General features: G+C 41.4%; 1 protein-coding gene across 8 annotated transcripts in view; it reads right to left on the bottom strand.

Annotated features, from left to right (window-relative positions):
* Positions 1 to 25664, bottom strand: part of TNK2 (tyrosine kinase non receptor 2) — a 331563-nt gene that overhangs the window by 22402 nt on the left and 283497 nt on the right. For 7 of the 8 annotated variants that reach the window (XM_073589363.1, XM_073589364.1, XM_073589365.1 and 4 more), the window contains 6 exons: positions 23768 to 23914; positions 23290 to 23384; positions 18273 to 18467; positions 11883 to 11974; positions 9412 to 9456; positions 1240 to 2672 (listed from right to left, as the gene is read on the bottom strand). In XM_073589363.1, coding sequence (XP_073445464.1) covers positions 1240 to 2672; positions 9412 to 9456; positions 11883 to 11974; positions 18273 to 18467; positions 23290 to 23384; positions 23768 to 23914 — 2007 coding nt within the window. The remainder of the gene's footprint in view (positions 1 to 1239; positions 2673 to 9411; positions 9457 to 11882; positions 11975 to 18272; positions 18468 to 23289; positions 23385 to 23767; positions 23915 to 25664) is intronic. The other variant, XM_073589361.1, reaches the window with a different exon arrangement.

The following is a 25664-nucleotide window of genomic DNA, read 5'->3' on the forward strand; positions in this document are numbered from 1 at the left end:
TGTTTTTCAGCTGCAGGGACAGGACGACTAGTTGCAATTGAAGGAAACATGAATACGGCCAAGTACAGAGATCCTGGATGAAAACCTCTTCCAGAGTGCTCTGGACCTAAGACTTGGCCGAAGGTTCATCTTCCACAAGACAATGACCCTAAGCACACAGCTAAAATAGCAAAAAAGTGGCTTCTGAACAACTCTGTGACCTTTCTTGAATGGCCCAGCCAGAGCCCTGTCCTAAACCCAATTGAGCATCTCTGGAGAGACCTGAAAATGGTTGTCCACCAACGTTCACCATCCAACCTGACGGAACTAAAGAGGATCTGCAAGGAAGAATGGCAGAGGATCCCCAAATCCAGGTGTGAAAAACTTGCTGCATCATTCCCAAGAGGACTCATTCATGGCTGTACTAGCTCAAAAGGGTGCTTCTACCCAATACTAAGCAAAGGGTCTGAATACTTATGACCTTGTGATATTTCAGTTTTTATTTTTTAATAAATTTGCAAAAATTTCTACATTTCTGTTTTTTTAGTCAAGATGGGGTGCAGAGTGTACATTAATGAGAAAAAAAATGAACTTTTTTGAATTTACCAAATGGCTGCAATGAAACAGAGTGAAAAATGTAAACGGGTCTGAATACTTTCAGTACCCACTGTATATGCAGTTTATATTGTGAAATCTGGTGAAGACCTGTTTTAAAGTGGATTTGTAGCGCATTCTTTAAAATGTACCTCTGAACAGATAGAAAAAGAATATAGTAAAATGTGCACAATAAAATTATAAATACATTATTCTGCTATTGAAGATCGCCCATATAATCTGCTCAAATCTACACTCTAGCAGAAAGATCATCCTGCTGCTTTACATGCTCCGTAGATGTAGAATCACATAACTTTCCACAGAGCTGGCTCTAGTACTGGACTGGAACCCTATAAGACAGAGCAGCAGTGTGTCTCGTACTGCACAGTAATGATCAACCTTGCAGCATGGACAGCGGATGTTTCATGAAGCTATTTAGAAGCAGAAACTGCTTATTCAGAAACAACATTAATGTGTACACCCCAATATTATAATCATTTCTTAAACTGTACACTTTAATCTTGACATACAGTAACTTGCATCTACCTTTCCTGCTCAATTGTAATGTGCTGCGGAATATGTTGGCGCTATATAAACCTATTATTTCCATATACAAGTTTTGCATTTCACAACAGCATATTGTTAAGATAGATAGGGGAAACTCACCTGTCGGATGAGATCTGAGTGCCTGAAGTTATCTGGGCCGTCGTAAACAATTTTTTGCAAGCTACAAGAGGTCTTCACATAACTCTTGGATGAACAGTTGCTGTTGTTAGATGAAAAGTTTGCTTTACCATCCGTCTGCTGCATCATTGGCCTTACAGTGGCTGTAGTGATGCTTTTGCTCACCGGTGTCTCCTCTAGACTTCCAGCTTCTTTTAAAAATTTATTAAATCTGTCTAAGTATGATGGTCTCTCAGGCAAAAGGTAGTAATGAGTATTACTAACCTTCTTACCATCTTTTACTATAGGCAAGATGCAAGGGCCCTTGGGAATGTCCTTACCCTGTGCTTGTATAACTTTTGGGGTGGCATATTTAGGGTCTGAAGCAAAGCTTTGGGTGGTGGGCATAGGTTTTCCAGGAGAAGTAGAAAGTCCAACGCACATGGGAGAACAGAGGTTTGATCTCTGCTGTGGAGAACCCACATGGAAAGCCATAGGGCTAGGAGTCCTAGATGATGGCTGGGACAATGGGTCCCGTGGTGGTAGTAAGGGTGCTCGCCCGACATCCTCTGCCCCAAAAGCAGGAGACAGCTCTCCAGACAAACGTTCATGCTCATTGCGTCTGATTGGTCTGGGGGGGATGGGAATGCGTGGTGGTATTTGTGGTTTGTCTTCCATAAGTATTACATTCATATTCGCAACAGATGAGCTTGGACTAGGAGTTGATGCAAGCGATGAGGAGAGAGGAACATTGAGCTTCTTCATGCATTCTTGCTGTAGCTCCTCAAATAGTTCAGATGTTTGAGAAAAGGTGGACTGTTTCATATCCTTTGAAGGCAGGAATAGATTGTCCTCTATTCTAATCCTAACTTGGCCTCTCTCATTTTCTTGTACATAACCATAGTTGGTTTCTCCTTTGTCTCTAGCCTTCTGAAGTAGGTTTATTGTTACTTTTTCTCTGTTTTCCAAGACTTCAGGACTATTTATAGCGTATACTTCTAAATCATCATCATCTTGTGCCACCTCATCATACGCTGGAGGAGCTGGAAGCGGTTTTGTATCCCAGTCTACCACAGGCGTTGGATGAAGAGGACGAGGAAGTGAGCGTGAGGGGCTTTGAGGAGGAGTTTTATCAAGCAATGAGAAGGCATCCATAGCCAATTTAGCTAAAGAAGGAGCAGTCTTTTCAGATAAAGGAGAAACAAACCCTGGGCTTAGTGGACTAATATCTTCTCCAAAGTCTATCAAAGCCACATCTCCTGAAGAAAAGCTGCAACTTTTAATTCCAAGAAGGTGCCGATCAGTCACTTTGGTACCAGCTACCCTTGCAGAAGGTTTAACCAATTTAAGTCCTTTGGTTGTGGTCTTCTTTAGGGAAAGTTTCTTGATTCCAGATGACAGAGAGTCGTCCTCACCGTTGACAGGATAAGTTGGTTCTAAGATGGTAAGTACAGGAAGAAGTTTACTTCTATGAAAACTTCAAGCAAATAATATTCAGAAATACATAAAGATTTACTTATCTCAGATACCACATCACTCAAGCGACCATATATTGTGGACGCACATTTTAGCAAGAAAAAAAATCTTGTGTGTGCATGTTATAGCTTAGAGGAAGCTTCATATGATCGAAGAGGCTGTTGACAGTGTCCTTCCCAAACAGTGAGAGAACTATGCAGTGGCATCTCTTTCCTCCTGCCCATTGTTGATCTATCTGATCAGTGCAGGGAAAAAGAGAAAGATGCCATGGATGATTCAAGTTCTAGCTAGCTTAATGACTTTTGAATCAAGTGATTAGGCACATGTCATAAGTCTGAAAGAATTTCAGAAAGTTATGGTGTATACACAGTATGTGTGTGTGTGGGATTAATGATGTAACATTTTCTGCTATCTAAACTTGGGGTGTGTCTAATAGCAAAGTGATTTCTATATAGCAAAGCCAGGTATGCCTAGGTTAAATCCTAGCTCTACACTCTAGAGCAGTGTTTCCCAAACTCCAGTCCTCGCGGCCCCCACGGGTCATGGATTTCCTTAGTATTCCAAAGATGGTGGAAGTATCATCAAGGCATCAGGAATTCTCTCACCTGTGCAACTCTATGGAAATCCAGAAAACATGACCCATGGGGTCCGTGAGGACTGGAGTTCGGGAAACACTACTCTAGAGGCTCTGATTTGTACCTGGCTGGCTCTGCATGTAACCAGGCTCTGTGTTAAGATTAGTCAGCTAGGGAAGCTGACCAGAGTGGAATTGAAGACAAAAAACAGAATCTCTATAAGAAGAGTCTGCACAGGCTGTGTGCATCAAACTGCAAATATCAGTGGTTAATATAGACAATAGCTGTTTTGTTTCACTGAGCTGGGACTAGCTCAGCAGTGTATGAGCAGCCAGGGTCTGTTTTGTTCAGTTTTCACCTGGACAAGACTATGCAAATTGTCTCTTCAGAGAGGAAGAAGTCTTGAACTCTAGTGCCACCTATTGGAAGCAGCAATCCGACAAGTCAATTGAGATTCTGATTTGGCTTTTATCAGAAATCATTTCGCAAGGCTCATTAAAGGGTCCATAGTGACTTGTAAGATTGCTACTTCCAATAGGTGGCACTAGAGTTCAAGTACACTTCCTCTCTGAAGAGACAATTTGCATATTTAATTTCTCAAAGGAGCATGCAAGGTGTTTAAGTCTCATCATACTGGCTTGTCAGACCCAGCATGTCACTCTCCACAAGGAGAAAACTTATCCCCTTGGACAGGACTAGGGATTAATGTTTATGGTTGTTGTTTGGTACTGTGCAATCAGTGGAAAGTAAACATCACATTGTTTTGAAACAAGAATCTAGTGCCAGGGTGAACGCTACCCAATACCTACCTAAGAGCGTGATGCTTTACATCACATAATAAGGTATATCGAGCCAGCATATTTTGTATATTTTATGCCATTTCATTTTCATTCAAGGGGAAACTGCTATTCAATATAAAAACATTTATCTTCTGGCCATTGGGCAGTCTATAAATCAATAAAACTGGGGACCATCCAACAACTGCAATGACAAGTCTGAAATGACCATTAGTTGAGCATGAATAACTGCTCCATTCAAAGTCTTCTAAAGGGACACAGACCGCCAAGTGCAGCACAGCAGACCCCTACCAACCTAACATTTATCATTGGTCCATTTTGTGCAAGCTATTATTGGCAACTGGAAATGTATTTTCTGCTTTGTGCTTCTCTCATTACTTTCGAAAGGTGTAAATTACGGCGCAAATCTACTCCTGCTTGCAGCATTTGCTTGTCTAAAAGAGAACAGGTAAACATGTACCTTCTTATAATTTATGTGTGAAATGCAACAAATCATTTATTGCCAAAAGTAAGACCAGCAAATTTATCTCCGGTCCTAGTACATTCAATGCCCAATGGGTTTTAGTCTGCAGGTTTTTATGCGTTTTTACCAGTACAAGTCATATGATTCATATATTATCTAAGTTGCAATGTCACACACCTAACAAAAAAACTGCTGCCAATAAAATAATGCACAAAGCTTTAACACAGGAACAATTTTTTTATAACCATTTAAACGTTCATATAGGGAACTTAGGCTAGTTTCACACTAGCGTTTATTCGACGCAGCGCATGGCGCCGCTAAGCCCCGCCCCCTGCCCGCCTAATCCGGTCATCGCCGCCTACTATCGCACATGGACGCTTGCGATCTGCGCACTCTATCTTTAGCATAGGGTGCACTGGCCGTGCGCTAGTAGGATTTTGGCGTGCGCTGCGCACTTTTGAAGGTGCGCGCCGAACGCAGCATGCTGCATTTCGGCGCGCACAGCGCACCTTCAAAAGTGCGCAGCGCACGCCAAAATCCTACTAGCGCACGATCTGCGCACGCTATGCTAAAGATAGGGTGCGCAGATCGCAAGCGTCCATGTGCGATAGTAGGCGGCGATGACCGGTTGGGGCGGGCAGGGAGCCGGCAGGGGGCGGGGCTTAGTGGCGCCGTGCGCTGCGTCGAATAAACGCTAGTGTGAAACTAGCCTTAGCCCCATAAAAATCAGACGTACTGTAGATTTTAGTGATTAAGTTTTATTGATGTTCTGAGGGAACGTCTGTGCGCCCTCGACATGACTAAAGGTTCGATACGCCGCTCCACCCCCTCAGTTACCATCCTCTGGCTTTCCTCTTCTGGTTATTGACATCGCTCACTTTGGAGCAATGCCTGATCTAAATGCCCTGTTCTGCACATACCGACACTGCAGGGGCGAACAAATTCATCATTCGTTTTGGTGTGAGACATTACATTTTTGTTCTAAAACAAAAAGTTGTACTGTAATCTTAGTGCAAAGCATATCAGAGACAGGGACAACATCATTCAGAAAAAGTGAGCTTTCTATAACACCAGGCAAATGCATTTAACCCCTTTGAGACGAAGTAGGTTTTCACCTTAATGACCCGGCCAATTTTTACAATTCTAATCACTGCTAATTTATGAGGTCATAACTCTGGAACGCTTCAACGAATCCCAGTAATTCTCAGAATGTTTTCTCGTGACATACTGTACTTTATGATAGCGGTAAAATTTCTTTGCTATGACTTGCGTTTATTTGTGAGAGAAAAAAAAAGAAGTTTGGCAAAATTTTTGAAAATTTCTCAGTTTTCAAACTTTTAATTTTTATGCCCTTAAATCAGAGTCATATCGCACAAAATAGTTAATAACATTTTCCACATATCTACTTTACATCAGCACAATTTTAGAATCAAATTTTTTTTTTTGTTATGAAGTTATAATCGTTAAAAGTTGACCAGTGATTTTTCATTTTTTCAACAAATTTTTACTAAACTTTTTTTTTTTTTAGGAACCACATCATATTTGAAATTACTTTGAGGGGTCTATATGAAAGAAAGTACCCAAAAGTCACACGATTCTAAAAACTGTACCCCTCAAGGTGCTAAAAACCACATTCAAGAAGATTATTAACCCTACAGGAGCTGAAGCAACGTGGAAGAAAAAAAATGAACATTTAACTTTTTAGTTACAAAAATGATCTTTTAGCAATGATTTTTTTTATTTTCACAAGGGTATAAGAAGCTAAAATTGTTGAGCAGTTTCTCCTGACTACGCCGATATCCCATATGTGGAGGAAAACCACTGTTTGTGTGCACAGCAGGGCTTGGAAGGGAAGGAGCACCTTTTGACTTTTTGAAGGCAAAATTCGCTGGAATTGAGAGCAGACGCCATGTCACGTTTGAAGAGCCCCTGATATGCCTTAACATAGGAAAACACCCACAATTGACCCCATTTTGGAAACTAGACCCTTCAAGGAACTTATCTAGCTGTGCGGTGAACACTTTAACCCCTAGGTGCTTCACAGAAGTTTAGAACGTAGAGCTGTGAAAATTTAAAAAAAAACCAAACATTTTTTCTCCAAAAATGCTCTTTTAGCAACAATTTTTTTTATTTTCACAAGTGTAAAAGGAGAACATGGTCCGCTAAAGCTGAATGGAAGGAGTGACGTTTTGGATTGAAGACTGATGGAATGGTCTGCGGGCATCATGCTGAGTTTGCAGAGCCCTGATGTGCCTAAACAGTGGAAATCTCCCACAAGTGACCCCACTTTGGAAACTACAGGAAGGAATTTATCTAGAAACATAGTTTTATAGTAATGCTTATAATGCTTTTGATTTTACTGGTGTATGAATTTATAATGTGGTGCTATGTGTAAGATGTGCGGGGTACATCACATAAAAGTGTGTTGTGTCAACAGGGTATAAACTAATTTTAGTAATTTGTGGACATGTGGTATGCTTTGAAGCAATCCTTAATGCAAATGCCAGGTTTCACAATGGTAAGTTGTGTCCTTTCAGATTTCCCTATTGGAGCACTCGCTGCACCGTTTTTGTGATCGGCCTGCCCTCGCTCTTTGTGGAACCTGTTCTGGGAAATGTTGACCTGGGACAATACGGGCACCATCAGTTTCAGAAGTACTGGGACCCTCACATTCCTGAGTGCCAAACATTAGGACCTTGATGACTACCTTCTGAAACAGAATGAAGGTCCCCGTATTGCCTGCAGATTATAACAGCACAAAAGCATTGTACATTGCCATCTGTACAGTCAATTTTTTGTACCATACTTTGGCTTTTCGCATGGCACTGTATGGGTTGAGACCCTGATCTGAGAGATCTACACCCCCCCTCCCCATGTACCGATTGTAATCCCAGATACAATCTGGCTTTGGTACTTGTGTTCCCAGGAACAGTGACAAGGGAGCTGTTGTCACGTGTTTAGTGGTCAAGATAAGGACATCCCTTTTGTCCTTCTACTTGACCACCAGCATGTTGTTGCTGCATTGGGGTCTTTTGTCGCCCATTCTCAGCATTTGCCCAATTAGCGGCTTAGGAAGGCCTCGTTAATTTTTTCGCACGATGCCACATGCAACTGTACCTCTAGCAGAGAGGGTCTTGAAGAGCAGGATATTGGTATACAAGTTATCAATGTAAAGGTGAAAACCCTTATCCAGCAGTGGGTGCAGCAATTCCCACACAATTTTCCCCACTCACCCTCAGGACGGGGCGCCATCCAGGGGGGTTAATCTGGGTGTCCTATTACTATTTTCTAAAAAAAAAAAATTGGACGTCGTTTACACTGCGACGTCCACTACGCTAACTAAAAAAAGAAAAAGTCTCGTGGCGCAGTCTCTGATCGGCAGCGATATTGATCAGAGTGCTGCAGACACAGGAAAACCATGAATGATCTGCGCAGAATGCTGCACACACGAAAAAAGTGCGCTAAAAATTCAGCTGGAAGGGGAGGGGGGTACTGGAAAAGGGATGCGGGGGACTGGGACAGGGGAGGTGCTGCTGCTGTGATCACTGATGAGTCACACAGCAGGCAGCATAAAGCACACAGCAGTCAGATCGGAGGGAATTGCACTGGCCAGCAATACATTTTTTATTCAGGTGACAGAGGGGCTAGAGAACCGCTCTGCACGCCAAAAAGCATGTCACATGCCTTTTTTTCACCTAGTTTTATTGCCCTAATGCTGTGATTGGCTGGTCAGAATTGACCAGAAAATCACAGCTATCGCCGATGGGAGGGGGTGGGGGGGCGGTGCAGGGATGGTCTGCTGTCAGGGACAGCAGCCATCTTAACCCGGTCACCGCAGGATGGAGCGCGGTGACCGGAAATAGCAGCATCATACTAGTTCTGTGGCTGGCACGAACGCACCTCCCGCAGAGCAGTACTAGTACGGTACATGTCGTACAGGTGTTAATGAGCATTATTACAAACGGTTAATAAAATAAAAAAAACAGTCCAGTGATAGATGTGATGTGCACTCTCTAGTATTACATATTGCATAAATATTTTTAAAGTTGGATCTTCTGAAAATGAAACCTTGTTTAAAGATTTTTTTTTTCTTCCCAATATCGCAATCTTTCTTAAAAAAACAAAATCTGCAATCTTGCAATTTTCACACTGGCCACTTGGGCTATTTCAGAGCCATTTCTTGTCACTTCAGGAAGAGTTTCAACAGACTCATTATCATCCCAGGCAGGACTACAATGACTAATAACATCTCTATACACCGCTGATCACACAAAATCCAGCAATCACAATAAGTGATGCCACAGATGACCCAGTTATCTCTCCTTTCACAATGACATATGCACTTGCTCATTAGATGCTTCTATACAAAAGCTAAGGTCTGAGTCAGCCTATTGCTACTAATCTGCATGTCAATTTCCTGAAAGGACTAAAATAGCCCCAGTGGCCAATGTGAAAATTACAATTTTTTTTGATTACAGGTTGTAATGAAAAGAATAAAAAGCGTTGTCAAATCAAAAAAAAAAAAACACAGCAATTTAACACAGTTAATTCAAACAATAAGTCATTTTCTGATAACACATCCCCCTTTAAGAGCAAAAGCTAATTGACCATGAAGATGGCTGCAAACAGAAAAATAAGTCTTTAGTCTTTGCATATTTAAAAGTTAGTAAGAATGCTTTTGCAACTATGTGTATATAAAAGGTTAAGAGGGATCAAATCACTAATTCCACTGCACACGTGTTAGTACAACGTCAGCACAGAGTTAATCCATAGATTGTACATTCTGTACCTTGAGAGAGTGAAAGTACAAGGGTACAGAGTGGGCAGGAGCAAGGTGCACTGAAGAGGGAGGGATAACACTTACTCTTAACCAGGGCAGCAGGTTGAGGAGGGCGTGGCGGAGGCTCCCCTGAGAGAAGAAAGGCCATGAAGCATTGAAAAAAAAGCCAGTAACTGATTCAGTGATTGATTTAGATGAGGCACAATCATGCAAATTAAAATTATTTCTGAAAGCAGGAGGCTGCATGACACACAAGCCATGTTAAAGATATGATCAAGTACAACAGCAAAGTGAATTATGGCAAAGAAAAAAACAGCAAGCAGCAGTTATGAAAGAATAACGAACATAGAAATGGGACATACTGGTCAATATTAGGCCCTCTTTCACATAGCCATGATTTTTACTTATGCTAACGTTTTTCAGAAAACAAATTTGGTTTACATTTAAAAGGAGAGGTAGAAATCAAGCTTGAAGGCGACCTTTACACACACCTCTCTGGTCTATTTGGTGGTAAAATACACAGGGATTTTCAGCTGCTAACCAGTGTTTCTTATGTTGATCCAAAAAGGGTATCGGTATCCAACCGTTAAATCCTATGATATATATATATATATATATATATATACATACACACACACACATATACATACACACACACACACATATTATATATATTTTTTTTTTTTTTTTTTTTTAAACATTTTTCCAAAAAAGTTTATGGTGGTTGACATATTGCGTATTGTATTTGTTGTTTACAAAAGCGCCAGATGCAAGCTGTGAGGCCGAGGGCTCCGCCACACTCATTCCCGCTAATCTCTCTATCCGGGCTTGGGTTGGAATAACCAAAATCCGTTATTTAGATCTTGACTTCATTAAAGCAAAAGGACTGCAAAATATTTAAGTTTGGCCTCCTGTTGACCTCCTTTCTGGCAAGGTCTGTGTTTAAGCTGGACATAATACCGTGTCTACACAATTGTGTACAAAAATAAAGAAAACCTGGCACTCAACTTCTAGAATATTTTTGGATTTTTAATGCAGCCAGAAAATATGATGTCTGCACAGCACCCCCACCCACCCAGGTACTATTTGATTCAGGCTCCATGCCCAGCGCCTAGTGCATGACCAGGCACATTTAAAGTGACTATGGTGTCACTTCTACTATCACACTGAATGTGATTACCTACTATACTGCAGTCTGTTACTGATGAAGGCCAGTGAGGCCGAAACGTCTATTACTTTCTGGCTGCATTAAAAAAAAAAAAAAAATATTCTAGAAGTTGAGTGCCAATTTTTCTTTATTTTTCATGTATGGTGTGAGGCCCTACTTGAGCACCTTCTGAAGTTGTGCATATGGCGTTTTTCCTTTACTCAATTGTGTACGGCAAAAAATATGGATATGCCATAAATGTCTGATAGATGAAAATCCCACCTATCTCAGAAACAGGGCTCCATCTGTGGAAACAGAAGTTGGCCACTCAAGTGTTGATCTCTCCACTCACTTTTCTGGGCATTCTGAACATAGCTGAGCAATAGCCATGCATAGGTCTCAAAGTTAGGACCTGTATCTATCATTTATGGTTAACCCTCTTCTACAGAGCTGGATCACGTTTCGGCAAAATGACAAAAGGACAGAATCTTTTTTTTCTAGGAAATGCTCGGGACAACATACAGCATATACATAAAGCAATCCAGACAACATACAGCGTATGCATAAAAGAACATATGCAATTAATGGACAAACCATTTATGCTTTGCTTATTTTATTTCTTTTTTTACTAAAAGCCCTTTAATAACTTGCTTCTTTGCCAGGTTAGGTTGTCCTTACGGGCCTACAACTCCAGTTCCTGCTCTAGATCCTCTACGATGGCAGCTATTGTAAGTAAGGTGTGGGCATAAAGCACCTTTCCTAGGCATTTACTGTAGGTGGATAATGATTTGGATGCCTCCTATGTACCTATGATTGCTGAACCAGCAGAACGAAGAGAAGAAAGAGTCACAGAGACAGCAGAGGACTTGCACGCATTGGAGGAGATTTATCAATATCATTACAAAATAAATGAAGATAAATTTGACACAATTTGAGCCATATTTATTAAAAATGATAGAAACGGCTGTATAACTCTTTGGCACCTTACTGAACATACTGGACACTGTTCCTTTCCTTATGCCACCTCTTGGCTGATGTACAGTACACAGATATTTTGTGCCAAAAATATGAATATCACTTATTAGATTCGATACTCTTACCCAAACCCCTTTTCCAGACACTTTACAAAAACTGTCTAGAGCAGCTTAAGAAAAAAACCTTTAAACTAGTAAGTATGCTTGGTTCACGATATGTACTCTTCATTTTAGAACTATTTCTGTGAATTTTGCTTAAAAAAATCTCAACAATTGTCCCTGTAAGTTGAACAACCTGGCAAAAAGAAGATATTAAAGAAATAATCATTTTTCCTTATTGTAAAAGCGTGGAGCAGACGCTGACTGACGACTAACACATTCTCTTTTGCACAAGCATACTGAAGACATGGATTTATGGAAAACAAACTACTTACTCTTTGCCCTCCCTGGAAGCTGAGTTGGTTTAGGTGTTCCTTGATCCAGTCCTAGAATGTCAGGTGGATCCATGGGATTTCCCAAGTACAGCCTGCAGGGGAAGAAGACAAGATAAAGCATGGGCATAAAAGCTACTAATTGTATCACAATATCATAAAAGACAAATGTATTCTGGAAGCAAAACGGAATGGAATGGATTAAAAAATTCTCTTTTACTGCTTGTTTACCAGAATAGTACAATTTCTGTCCTCAAAATTAAACATGTGCATAACAGTGAAGTAAATACTGCCAATGATTGGCGGTAAATTCATTACCGCCGGTCAGGCAGCCGTGGCTCCCGCTGATGGGAGTATTCATCAGCCGGTGCCTGCGCTCTAAATAAATAATTAAAACGAAAAAAAAAAAAAAAAAGCGTGGGTTCCCTTGTATTTTTGATAACCAGCCAGCCAAAACTGACAGATGCGGACTGCATCCCTCAGCTGTCAGCAAGGTTGGATATCAAGAATAGAGGGGTCCCATGCCGTTTAAAAAAAAAAATAAAAATTGAATAATTAATTTAAAAAAAACCGATGTGAGGTCCCCCCTATTTTTGACATTCAGGCAAGCTAAAGCAGACAGCTGGGGGCTGGTATTCTCAGGCTGGTAAAGGGTTATGGATATAAATCTTTGCAAACAGATTTAAATATTTTTTGCTTTAATATTTTCCACTGTATTTTGTACACAGATTATAGTTAACAGTGATCTTTTATGGTAGGATTGTTAACTTTTATCATTATCAATTTTAGAGGAAAACCATATCCAGTCAGACTACAACTTTACAGACATATTACACTTTATATCCAGAAGAGGGCACTGCAGGAAAAAGAAGTCTGAGTATCAAAACTTAGTAAAAAAAATACATTTCCGTCAGTGACCTCTTAAAATCAGCTTGGGCCAACTAAAAATAAATCATATTTATCTTTTCTTTTTAAATAAATCTATACAAAAAATTAGAATGTTAATAATTGGACATTGGGTAGATGTTCTCCAGAGTTCCAAATGTGTGGCCAGATAGTATTCGTAGTGCAGAGAGCAATGAGCCTGAGGGTTCATACTGAATTTTTTCAGTTTGTCTTAGACAGTCACAAGAAAATAGTTTTGTATCATTCCCATAGTTATGGAGGGACCTTTCATCAGTTTTACCATGCATTTCCAGATTGGGGACCCCTTATTTAGCTGAAACGCTACACTCTGAGTTTGATCACCTTATGACAAAGCATCTAATGTTAAGTCAATGCTGTTTTGTTGTAGCACATGCATAATATGATCCCAACATTTCCATCACCTCCAATCCAAGTTACAAACTATTTTGCCAACACAGTCTGCCATGAAAGTCACATTAAATTGCTACTTGCTTATGACCGGACTGATATTTGGTTGGATTTTCATAGCCAAATCAAAAAAACTCTCCAAAAAAGGTACTGCGATAGACAAAATCTAAGACCGAAATTGTATCCTTAGGCTGTGTGCATACATTGCGTTTTTTTGCGTTATCGCGGCGTTTTCCCGCTGCGGAATCACATCGAAAACACAAAAAAAACGCATCCCATGCAATCCTACGGGATTCCGCAAAAATGCTGTGCTAATGATGCGGATTTTTCCTCTGCGGAATTGAATAGTGGAAAAATCGGCAGCATGCCCATTCATTTTGCGGAATCGCGACGATTCCGCACCCATAGGAATGCACTGATCCGCTTACTTTCGACATGTGGCTATGCCCGCCATGTGAAAAGTAAGTGGATCATGTGGGATGGTACCCAGGGCCTGGAGGAGACTCTCCTCCAGGCCCTGGGTACCATAATCCTGTAAAAAATACAAAAATAAAAAATAGTGATATACTCAGGCGGCCCCCAAAGTCCTTCCCGCCTCTCACCACGCTCCCGGCATCTTCCGGTCCCAGTAATGCTTTGCGCGAATGACGTCGCGTTCTCACGAGCGTGACATCATCTCAGGTCCTTCGCGCAAAGCATTACTGGAACTGGAAGATGCCGGGAGCGCCGCAGAGCAGATCGGGGGCCATCGGAAGGTGAGAATAACAATATTTTATTATTTTTTTTTAATTATTTTAACATCATACCTATCGCATTCCAAGCGCTGCTCATCGCTTGCAATGCGCAAGCATTCCGCAAGCGAAAAACGCTTGCAAAACGCTTGTTTTCGCATGCGTTTTACCCGCGGCGGGAGTGTGGAAATGTTGCGGAAATTTACGCAGCATTTCTGCAACGTGGGTACATAGCCTAAATGTGTCCATTTTTTCCTGTTATTTTGTTGTGTTATTATTATTAAAACTAATAATAATAATAATAATCTTTATTTATATAGCGCCAACATATTCTGTAGCGCTGTACAAGTTTAACAGTTTCCAAACACAAGTCATAAGTAACAACTTTAACAATACATTAAAGCAAAATAAAACGATCCTGCTCGTGAGAGCTTACAATCTACAATGAGATGGGGGAGATACAAAGTACAGGTGTGTATTTACAATGATGTATATAAAATGATGGTCCAGCCATCTTGAGTGAGTGAAGGATAGATGGAGATAGTGAATGGGCTACACACGCACAATTATACATAAAATGACTTATTAGTGAACGTGATAGGCTGCTCTGAACAAATGCGTTTTGAGGGAGCGCCTAAAACTGTGCAAATTGTGGATAGTCCTAATTTCTTGGGGTAGAGCATTCCAGAGGATTGGCGCAGCGTGGGAGAAGTCTTGGAGTCGGGAGTGGGAGGTGCGGATTAGTGCAGAGGTTAGTCGAAAGTCGTTTGCAGAGCGCAGCGGTCGGTTAGGCCGATAGACAGAAATGAGGGAGGAGATGTAGGTGGGTGCCGCACTGTGGAGAGCTTTGTGGGTGAGAACAAGTACTTTGAATTGGATCCTATAATGAATGGGAAGCCAATGTAAGGACTGGCGAAAAGCGGATGTGTCTGAGTACTGATTAGCCAGATGTTCTTTAGGTGTATGCAGCAAGAGCTTGTATATGGGATGTAAAGGAGAGATTGGTGTCAAACATAACACCCAGACAGTGCACCTGCTGCCGGGGTGTTATGGTGCCACCCACGGAGAGGGAAATGTCAGATTTAGGGAGGATAGTAGACGGTGGGAGCAGAAGTTCAGTTTTTGAGAGGTTAAGTTTCAGATAGAAAGCGAACATGATGTTGGAGACTGCGGACAGACAGTCACTGGCGTTTTGTAGTACAGCGGGGGTAAGGTCGGGGGATGACGTGTATAGTTGTGTGTCATCAGCATAAAGATGGTACTGAAAGCCAAATCTGCTGATGGTCTGTCCAATTGGGGCCGTGTAGAGAGAAAAGAAGGGGGCCAAGGACTGAACCCTGAGGAACCCCGACAGCAGAGGAAGAGGAGATGAGCCAGCAAACAAAACACTGAAGGAACAGCTAGAAAGATAGGAAGAGAACCAGGAGAGAGCGGTGTCCTTAACGCCTAGTGACTGGAGCCTAGAGAGTAGGAGACAGTGGTCAACAGTGTCGAAAGCTGCAGAAAGGTCGAGAAGAATGAGCAGAGAGTGGTCACCGCTACCTTTTGGTGTCAGAAGGTCATTGGTAACTTTCATGAATGCAGTTTCAGTCGAATGTAGGGGCGAAAGCCGGACTGTGAAGGGTCTATGAGGGAGTGAGTGGAGAGATAGCAGGTAAAGCGGGAGTAGGCTAGGCGCTCCAAAAGTTGAGATGAAGGGGAGATTGGAGACTGGTCTATAGTTGTTTGTGCAGGATGGGTCGAGAGCAGGTTTCTTTAGTAATGGAGTAACGATAAAGTGTTTGAAGGATGATGGGAAAATGCCCGAGGAGAGGGAGAGAGTAAAGATTGTAGTTAGGGGAGTTGTGACGACTGGAGAGAGAGACTGGAGGAGATGAGAGGGAATGGGGTCGGTAGTGCATGTAGTCGGACGAGAAGAGAGGAGTCTGGAGACTTCTTCTTCTGTGATGGGATCAAATGTGGAAAGTGAGCCAGGGGAAATGCAGGGAGGGATGGGAGTCACAGCACTTGGTGGTTGGGAGCGGATTTCCTGACGGATATAATCTATTTTCTCTATCAAGTGGGAGGCCAGGTCATCCGCACAAATGTCTGTGATAGGGCCTTGTGCTTTTGGCCTGAGGAGGGAGTGAAAGGTGTCAAAAAGTTTCTTGAGGTTGTTGGCTAGTGAGGAGATCAGGGTGGTGAAGTAGGTCTGTTTGGTGAGGTGAAGGGCAGAGTTATAGGTTCTTAACATAAATTTGAAGTGGATGAATTTTCTGGTGTGCAGGATTTTCTCCATCGGCGTTCAGCACTCCTAGAGCATCGCTGGAGAAGTCGAGTTTGCAATGTGAGCCAGGGCTGTTTTACTCTGTACTTGGAGGTTCTGAGGGTGAGGGGCGCTACTTGGTCAAGGGTGCTTCTGAGAGTGTCATTGTAGTGAACAGCAAGATCAGGACCGGAAAAAGAAGAGATTGGGGACAGTGATGAGTGTAGAGAGTCTGAAAGTGTCTGAGGGTTAATGGCTTGTAGATTTCTGAATGTGTGATAGGTCGGAGTGTGCTGGGGTGGGCGAGAATTTGTGAGCGCGAAGGAGAGAATGTTGTGGTCAGAGAGGAGAAGCGGTGAGTTATTTGGGTAGGAGATTGAACAGAGTCGGACAAAGACCAGGTCAAGGGTGTTACCGTCTTTGTGTGTTTCAGAGGTTGAGAGCTGTGAGAGGCCGAGAGAAGTCGTTAGTGATAGAAGCTGGGATGCAGATGTGGAAGTGGGGCTGTTGAAGTCTCCCAGGATAAGGGTTGGTAGTTCTGAGAACATGAAGTGCGGAACCCAGGCTGAGAAGTGGTCAAGGAAGTGGGTGGGTGAGCCTTGGGGCCGGTATATGACCACTACTCTGAGGGAGAGGGGATGGAAGAGCCTAATGTTGTGGACCTCAAAAGAAGGGAACGAGAGTGGTGGAACTGGGGGGGGGGGACCTGGAAAGTGCATTGTGGGGACAGGAGTATGTCGACTCCACCACCAGGTCTGTTTGTGGGTCTCGGGGAATGGGTGAATTGTAAGGCACCATGGGAAATGGCAGCAGGGGAGACAGTGTCAGAATCCTGAATCCAGGTTTCAGTGAGGACCAACAGATTCAGAGAGTTGTTCAGAAAGTAATTGTGCAGGAAAGGAAGTTTGTTACATACAGAACGTGGATTCCAGAGGGCACAATTAAATGAAGGAGATGAGGAAGTGCAGGTAATATTAACAAGATTATTATGGTTTTGATATGGGGTAGGGTAGGAATGAGGTTGAGGAATGGTGGACCGGGGTTGGGGGAGATGTCCCCTGCATTCAGTAGGAGTAGGAACATAAAGAGCAAAATAGTTCTTTGAAATGTAAGAAGTTTTTTTGTGCAATGTGTTTGGGCAAGATGGGCTGAGGTTTCTCAGGAAGGTGAGGAGTGCATGGGAGCTGTACATGGGAGAGGGAAGTATAGAGGGGCTGATGTGTATGAGTCGTGATGGGGCGGTGAATGTGGAAGGCAAGGGAACACAGGAGAATAGAGAAAAAGCACATGGTTAAAAGGGAGTACAAAGTGTGATTTACCTGACTCCTGCCCTGACTAACTGCCATGGGTAACTGCCTTTTGCTGGATGCTTAGCTAATTTTCAAATCAATGCAATTTTTGCAAGATTTTTTTTTTGGAAAATCAGTAGCAAAGAAACCAGCAAAACAGACAGTCTATAAAAGTGTTAACACAGTCTTATTAAAGGTGTCACACAAACAAGAAGGCATCATGGTTCTTCCTTTCATTTCAATCACTATAAAAACTATATACTTTACATGTAATGCAATATATGCTCAGAAGAGGGGATGGTCATATAGCATGTGCCATAAAACATGATGATATACATAAGTAATGTGATGGTCAATGATGTTTTGGAATCAGATTGCTTCATTTTGAAGACCTACTGCTGGATCAGCTCTGTCCCATAATTGGCATATACTAAAGCATTTACAACACAGTTAGTTGCTCTGCCTCTTTTCTAAAATGCTGACATTTATGTTTGCTATTAAAGCTATATATTTGGAACAATGCAACAGTGGCACTTATATAATGGAGATTCATCTCCATATTGTTGCCAGAAATATGATGAGCTACATCTGGAAAACAATCACACGCAACATAAGCTTAGTGAATATCGCCTAACTTAATTATACATCATCAGTACACGCAAGTCATTCCTCTTTTCCGCTAATTTGCCACTAAATCGTAATGTTTAGCATACTGTCGTAGATACATTAAAATACAAGCAAATCAGATGAAACTAAAAAGGAACTGCAAGCTAAAGGATAAAAGCTATTTAGATTTTCGGAAATGGTTTCTTACTCATCAATCCTGTCAGGGAAGCCCCAGCAATGAGCAGGCACAGTGTCTCCATGACCGGTGTGGATAAAGCTGTTCTTTAGAGGGCGACTGATATCATGGGCAGACAGTCCAGCTACAGATGTCACTGTGTTACGTGGAAACTGATCGACTTTCAATGTTCGTTTGTTCTGACCTCTCCACCAGTAATTCTCAGCCCTGTGGGAAAGACATCAGGCCATGATGAGTAGGCTAAATTCTGCAAAAGTAATACATACCCAAGTGAAGCAACAAATCTTATAACAAATGTACAGAACAGTGTTCAGCTTTTTCATTTAGGGTCCTTAACAAGTGTATGAGAAAAGCATTTTTGAGGTTTACCTGTGGCTGCCCTGAACCTCCTGCAATACAGGTGCACCCTTCTGGAGTGACTACGTGTTCAGTCTGTGCGATTACCTCCTTGCCTAATTAACACGTGGGTACATGCATAGTAAAGAGTGAGTCAGACCTTCTTCCTGTCATCCCTGGAGACACGCACAAGCACATCTGTCACAAACACTCCTATGGAATTCCTTACATCCCTTACTAATCATCTAGCCAAAAACTCCAGAAATGGACAAGACATGACAGGTATCCACCTCCAGCCAGGTTTATACTTTGTGCAGAAACGGAAATGAAGCCCCCAACCTACAGAATCATCCTCCACTAGTTTTCCTTCTACATACCTTGTCGGGTACAAAGATGCACACCACCCTATCTTCCACAGCAGGCATAGGCTGATGGGATTAGAAACTCCATTAGCCAACACCAGTGACCAGGGGCAAACTTTTTACACCACTAATAGGTGATCAGTTTTCAGAGAGATGGCTGTAAAAAATGTAGGCAAAATCACTGCATTTATGGATTAATTTCAGAATTATGTAAAAAATGTGACTGGACAAGGTTGAGGGGAAGAAACAGACGTAGTAAAAAGCAGAGTGGAGGTGAGGAGTGAGAGACACTGCCAATTATCACAAATCTGCACTTGTCAGGGTGAAAACCATAAATATCATGTGTAGGGCTCATCTCAATACCAGAAGCCAGAGAAAAAAAAAAAAAAAGAGAATGAAACATATCTGAGCTATATAAAAATGCAATCACCATGAAGCACACACTGCTCCACCGAGATTTTGACAATCTGACAGTGACACGTTTCAGCATTTTCCCAGAAGAAATCCAACAGTACATCAGTAGTAAGGTTACTTACGAGCCCAAAAGATAGGAGTCTAAACTCTGTCCACTATCTTGACAGGACTTCTGTCCTTGCTGCTTTTACACCTCTTTCCCCTTTCCCCCTTCCCTGGTAACCCATCCCTTCTCTAAAGATCAGCTCACCTGCCCCCGCTGTGTGGCTGCCAGCAGGAATGGGAGCAGTGTGTGGGTGTGGAAGAGTATCTAAGCTGCAGCACGCCATTGGTACACAGGCAGGGTCAAAGGAAATGAGTGCATTTAAGTTCCTTGTACTGCATTTAACCCATTCTTTGGCAGGGACATTGGTTTTGTCACAAGAATGCTCCATTACAAGCAGAAAATCCCGAGCTGCACAGTTGTGGCGTGACCCAATCTTAGGTGATAGTTCTGCTCACACTATCCATACAACATGCAATGAGTCCAGGCTGGTGTCACCAGCTGAATTATCACCATCCTTTGTTCCTGTGTTGTGGGACCTGACAACCATTGGTCATGCAAACTCAAAATGGAATAACATTCTATTTTTGTGGCTTTATATTATTAACCACCTCCCGATTTTGCTTCTTGCCAGGTTTTGTATTAAGAAGTATTGGGGATTTTCATTTGCCCCGTAGTGAGTGAAATGAAGGCAGAGATACCACACAGTTTTATCTACACAATCTTTCAGTTGTTGTCTACATTCTTTGCATTAGATCCAACCATAGGAATGAACAAACGGAGTTGTGAGTCTGCTCAATACCTTTGATTTCGCCTACATGACTGCATAGTATATGTCTGGCCTAATCACTAGGTCTAGCCCATATGGATTTTATTCTGATGCAGTTTTTAGTGCCACAATTGCATCTAAACGACCAGCTTATTTTACGTCTCTTCCCATTCAAATTGATGACTGCATTTAAGTCAGAATTACATCTAATCGGTAAGAGAGAATTGTCTTGGACTACTGTTTTGGAGAAAGAACGATGGCAGAGATTTCCATCAGTGATTCATTACTTTTAGGACTGCTCTGTTCAGTCTGTCAGGAATCTGTTGGGGTCCCAGTATTCCCGAACAGTGATATTAATGTCCCTTTTCTTGCCATACAAAAATACCTGAAACCTGGACTATATTTATCATTAGAACAAAATATCGTGATATTACAACAATGTCTTCTCTTTAACTACTTATGACTGTACGTGTCCAACCTGTGACTTGAGAAACATGAATACACACCCTGTCTGCTCCACACATCACTGAACACCTGAACTACGCAGCCGCCAGTCACATAACAACTGTGTCAGTGAATGGGTTAAAGACACGCATCCTACTCTCTGGCCTGGTTGGAGCTATCAGTCTACTCGGCCTGTCTCTGACGCCTGGGCACAATTACGAGGTGTGGTTGTGATGGGCGCTCCCCCGTGACTCACTTTTAGCTCTCCACCCAGACCTGATAACCTACCCACAGGGTGAGTCAGTGGTATACTCACTGCGTAACCCCTAATTTTCCAAAGTGTTAGCAGAATAACAAGTTAATCATTAATTCCTGACATAATATATAGTGACACAACTTTCTGACATGGGTTACTGAACTGTTTAAAAAAAAAAACAAAAAAAACAAAACATTTTCCGACTCCAAAAACACAATACAATGTATAAGCACCCGACAACTGCACTGGGCAGTGCCGAACATGGCAGTCCAGGTCTGGTTATGCACCAGTCCGACACAGGTGTAGGGACTGCTCAGGCCCAGCTAACAAGGCAGAAATAGGCAGTACTACGGGTTTCAGACTATGCCTGTTGATAAATTTCAGGTAATGTTCCAGAAGTTGTATATGCAATTAATTTATTAAACAAAGGAAGTCCCAATATCTTGTGACGTTTCGGTCTTTGACTCAGACCTTCCTCAGACCTGTAATAGTATAGGTTGCCTGGCAGTATAATGGGAAAGATCCCAATAAGTATACACGAGGTGCATATGCAGAGCAGGGAATAGGCAAAATACCCTATGGAAAGCGCCTTGATAAATTTCAGATCTTCTACAGTATCTAAAATACCAAAACAAAAACAAACCTTTCCTTCTTCACAAAATGTAAATTTCCATATCCTTATCGACCATGTCTACAGGTAAAATGAGCATCATTTACCCAAACTGACTTTAGGATTACACTCCATTTAGTCCATATATCTTAGGTGATCATCTGCGTGGAATATTCTGAATCACCAGCTCTAGGTAGGTGGGTATTCAAGGAGTATACAGGAGATACAATTAGAGATTAGGGATTATTTGACTACAGCTAGGTTCCCAACATAAAGTTCTCCAGAGATTTCTAATTAGGGACCATGACTGGGCAGTTCATGTGACACCAATATTTAGTTCCCAATTCTGAATATAGGACAAATGGGAGCAGTCCATGGAGTAAGAAAGACAGAGAGGATATCTATAAACTTATGCACCAAGTGTCAAGAGGGCAGGTTCAAGGGTTAACAAAAGAGTTGTGTACTAGATGTTGAACATTATCAAAAATTGATCCAAAAAGGGTATCCAATGGTTAAATCATATATATCCCTACAAATTATCTTTATTGATTAAAAAACCATATGCAATGGTTCACACCAAAAAAATGTGCACAAACAAAAACAAACCGTGTTCCAAAATTATCAATTAAAAATGGGTAAGCTAGAAGTCCCTCTTACGTCAACTAGGCTGTCGCCTTCCTGGCTGCGGAGGTTGGCACCCTAGGGGGGGAACGTTGTGGCGCTTCCGCTCCACGATGGCTGACCCTGGGAGCCCTATATTCCCTGCAGCCACTTGGGGAACCCTCCTACCCGATGTCCTAAAGGAACCCCTATCAATAGACATAGACGATCCTATATCTAAGAGGACCCTAGACCCCAATTAAAAACAAAAATGAACACAATAGGCAATTGGTGACGATTGACATAATTTCACAATGTGGTCAAAGGATAACAATACTCCAGGGGTTTGGGCCCTTTGTTTGCCAACATATACTATAGTCTCTTAACTTGCAGACTAAATTTCAAAAGTTGCTATAGAAATTAGATACTGCTTACACTGCCAACTAATAGTTGGTATAGATGAAAAAATGGTGCTCAGAAAACTATTAGAACCAACTCAGATGTGATCACTGTAGGAAAAACCTAATGTTGGTTAAATCAGCGTTTTCTAAGCATGCAGTGTATGTTCACACTTTTTCCAATAGCAACAAAAAGACCAACAATGCCACATTTCAAATGTGACAAAAAATGCTGCATGATATTGCCCAAAAGAAATTATAACCCCATCACTCACCACGTGTATAAAATGGAAGTGGTTTCTAAGCATGCAGACTGTTCAAAAAACTGCTGCAATAGATACTGCTTTTTAATGCCAATTGTTAATGACACAGATGAGTACCAATGCTATACCAACTTAAAACTACAATCAGGTCAATGAAGGACCCGAGATACCACACATTAATGGCAGAAAAAACCCCAAAAAAACTAGATGTTCAATTGGATATCTAAATAGCCTTATATACATTAGGCTGAATTCCCAGTAAAAAATACTGTAAGCTGAGCAATCCATCATTGGGCTATATCGCACACCCAAAATGGTGATAAGAAATGTCACCTTACAATTCCATTCACCGTAATGACTCAAAAAGAGTCCTAAGATGGAACTTTGGACTCGGTTAGTCCTTATGGCAGGACACAATAGCATGGTAACCTCCCAGAACCATGCTCCTAATGTGAATGTGGCCTTCGCTCCCACCCCAGGACATTACAAGATATTTCTATACATTGTAATTTCCCAGATAGGGGGAACTGGTACCTTCCCTCGATGACCGTTATAACATCATCCATCTGGATATTCAGCTTGTCTGGCTCTTGGAAATCCTGTAGGGCTCTCATATCTGTTGGTTGAGCCTGTAATACAAAGAATAATCCATTGTCATTTTTAATGCAAGACGTTCTGATTCTATGTAGAACGATTTACAAGCAATTTCACTAGGAACATGACTTAATCATAGAATTATTGATGCCTTTTCATGTAAAACTAGTAAGAAATAGTTAACACGACCATGCTGTTAAAGTAGAACTGTGGTGTACCGTATGATCCCACAATCACAGTCCTTTTCATGAGTAAAAATTGGTGATTAGTGACAACCCCCAAAAGCTGCAACATTTTGATACTAACTGCTGTTACTAGAGGAAGAAAGACTGGTGTGTGCTTATCATAACAGGAAATCATGTAGCTTTTAATAATGGTACACATAGCTAGAAAACCAAGGCATGTGCTGCGTCCATACCTCTATGAGGAAGTCTCTGAGGGCTACAAACGTTGGCCTGTCTTCAGGCTTGTGAGCCCAACATTGCAGCATGACATTATAAATGTCCTGTGGGCTGTCTTCTGGTCGTGCCAGCCGCTCACCCTCTTTGTCAATCTTATGTAGGATCTACAAAAGAGAAATCGAACAGGCAGATTACAGCCCAGCATGCAAGATACAAGTAATGCAGTCTATAGGAAATCCCTAAATGATTCCACTAAGTGATACTGACACGGCTGGTACACTAAACATCGTAAGATACTTAGAAACCTTAGGAAAAGGCAGATCGCTACAGACCTTGTCCAGTTAGTCTGAAGGTGTCCCGCAGAGGGAGCTGCAGAATCACATGAACATGCCACAGTGTCGGCTTTTACACATTTCATAAGGAATTTTTCCTGTTTCCAGAAACCTAGTCTGAGTAGTTCAGGCAATCATTATTGCTGTTTTGAAGGCAAAGGCAAGTCACAACAAATATCGATGTGATTTTGATTTCTCACTTGTTCATTCACTTTGCATTTTCTTAATTAATAAAAAGAAACATTACAATTACAATTCTATTTTTAAAAGTATTTATGCTGCATTGTGGATCAAATGAAAACTTTTAACGCCTTAGTCACCACCAATACATCTTTTTACTGACCTACGATATAAAAAAAGACTAGCATCCCTCCACGAGTGACAATCCTGTATCTGTCTGTGCACTACAGCTGACAACTTGCTGCATCAGCCAGGATCAGTGTTGGCACTGACTATGCTCATTTAACTCCTTAAATGCTCCTATCAATAGTGGCTACAGCATCTAGATGGTTAACGGAGTGTGGGGGGGCTTCCTCTTTAACCCCACTGGCACCCTGAGATCTTGATCATGTGGTCCTGATGTTTGCCATGGCAGTTCACGGCCAAATAGAGGCCTTAGAGTCTGCCGGCTATAGTAGGCTGTTCAGAAGTTATCAAAATTTAGGTGGTAAAAGTAAACTATCATTCTTGTCATGCGACTTTGCATTAATTCCTGAAAAGAACCTGAAGGGTTAATGAACTACCCAAAAGCATTTTTGAATATCTAAAGAGGTGTGGTTTTTAAAATAGTATCACTTTTGGGGGTTTCCAATATATAGGACCTCAAAGTCACTTTCAAACTAAGCAGGTCCCTAAAAAAGTACGTTCTATAAAATTCCTTTAAACAAATGGAAAGTTACGGCTACATTTTTAAACCTTCTAAAATGCTAACAAAATAAAACAACATTTTACAAATGGTGCTGATGTAAAGCAGACATGAGCGAAATTATATTTGTTAATGTTTTTGTGTGGTATGACTATCTGGATTAAAATCAACATTTTATTTTAGTTTTTTTGTCAAATTTCTGATATTTTTATAAATAAATGCAATACATAAGGACCTAAATTTAGCATTATCATCAAGTATGATGTGTCGTGAAAAAAACAGTCTCAAAAAACAATGTGATATTTTGAATCAATCCAGAGTTACTACTACATAAAAGGGACACAAGTCGGATTTTAAAAAAATTGGTCCGGTCACTAAGGAGTTAAAAAACAGTGGCAGAATTTCTGGCTTTTGCTCATCCTGCTTTGTACAAGTCAAAACAGAATAAAAAGCAGTCCATACCCATGTATATCTCAATATATACTAACAAAAACTTCCACTTACTCTACAAAAAATAAGACCTTGACAGTTTATTTATTTTTTTTAATGAAAAACTAAAGTCATTGCTGACTGGAGACAAAATGGAGACAAAAGATTTGTGGGACAAAAAACTATTTTCTTGTAAGCTCCTCCAAATGTATGCGATTTCTCTGAAGGGGTCAGTGAAGTCAGCGCTGATTGGCTGCAGGGATCACGCTACATAATGACACACGATCC

This window comes from Dendrobates tinctorius, unplaced genomic scaffold (assembly GCF_039654945.1).
Source record: "Dendrobates tinctorius isolate UK_male_01 unplaced genomic scaffold, ASM3965494v1 ptg000107l, whole genome shotgun sequence".
Lineage (NCBI taxonomy): Eukaryota > Metazoa > Chordata > Amphibia > Anura > Dendrobatidae > Dendrobates > Dendrobates tinctorius.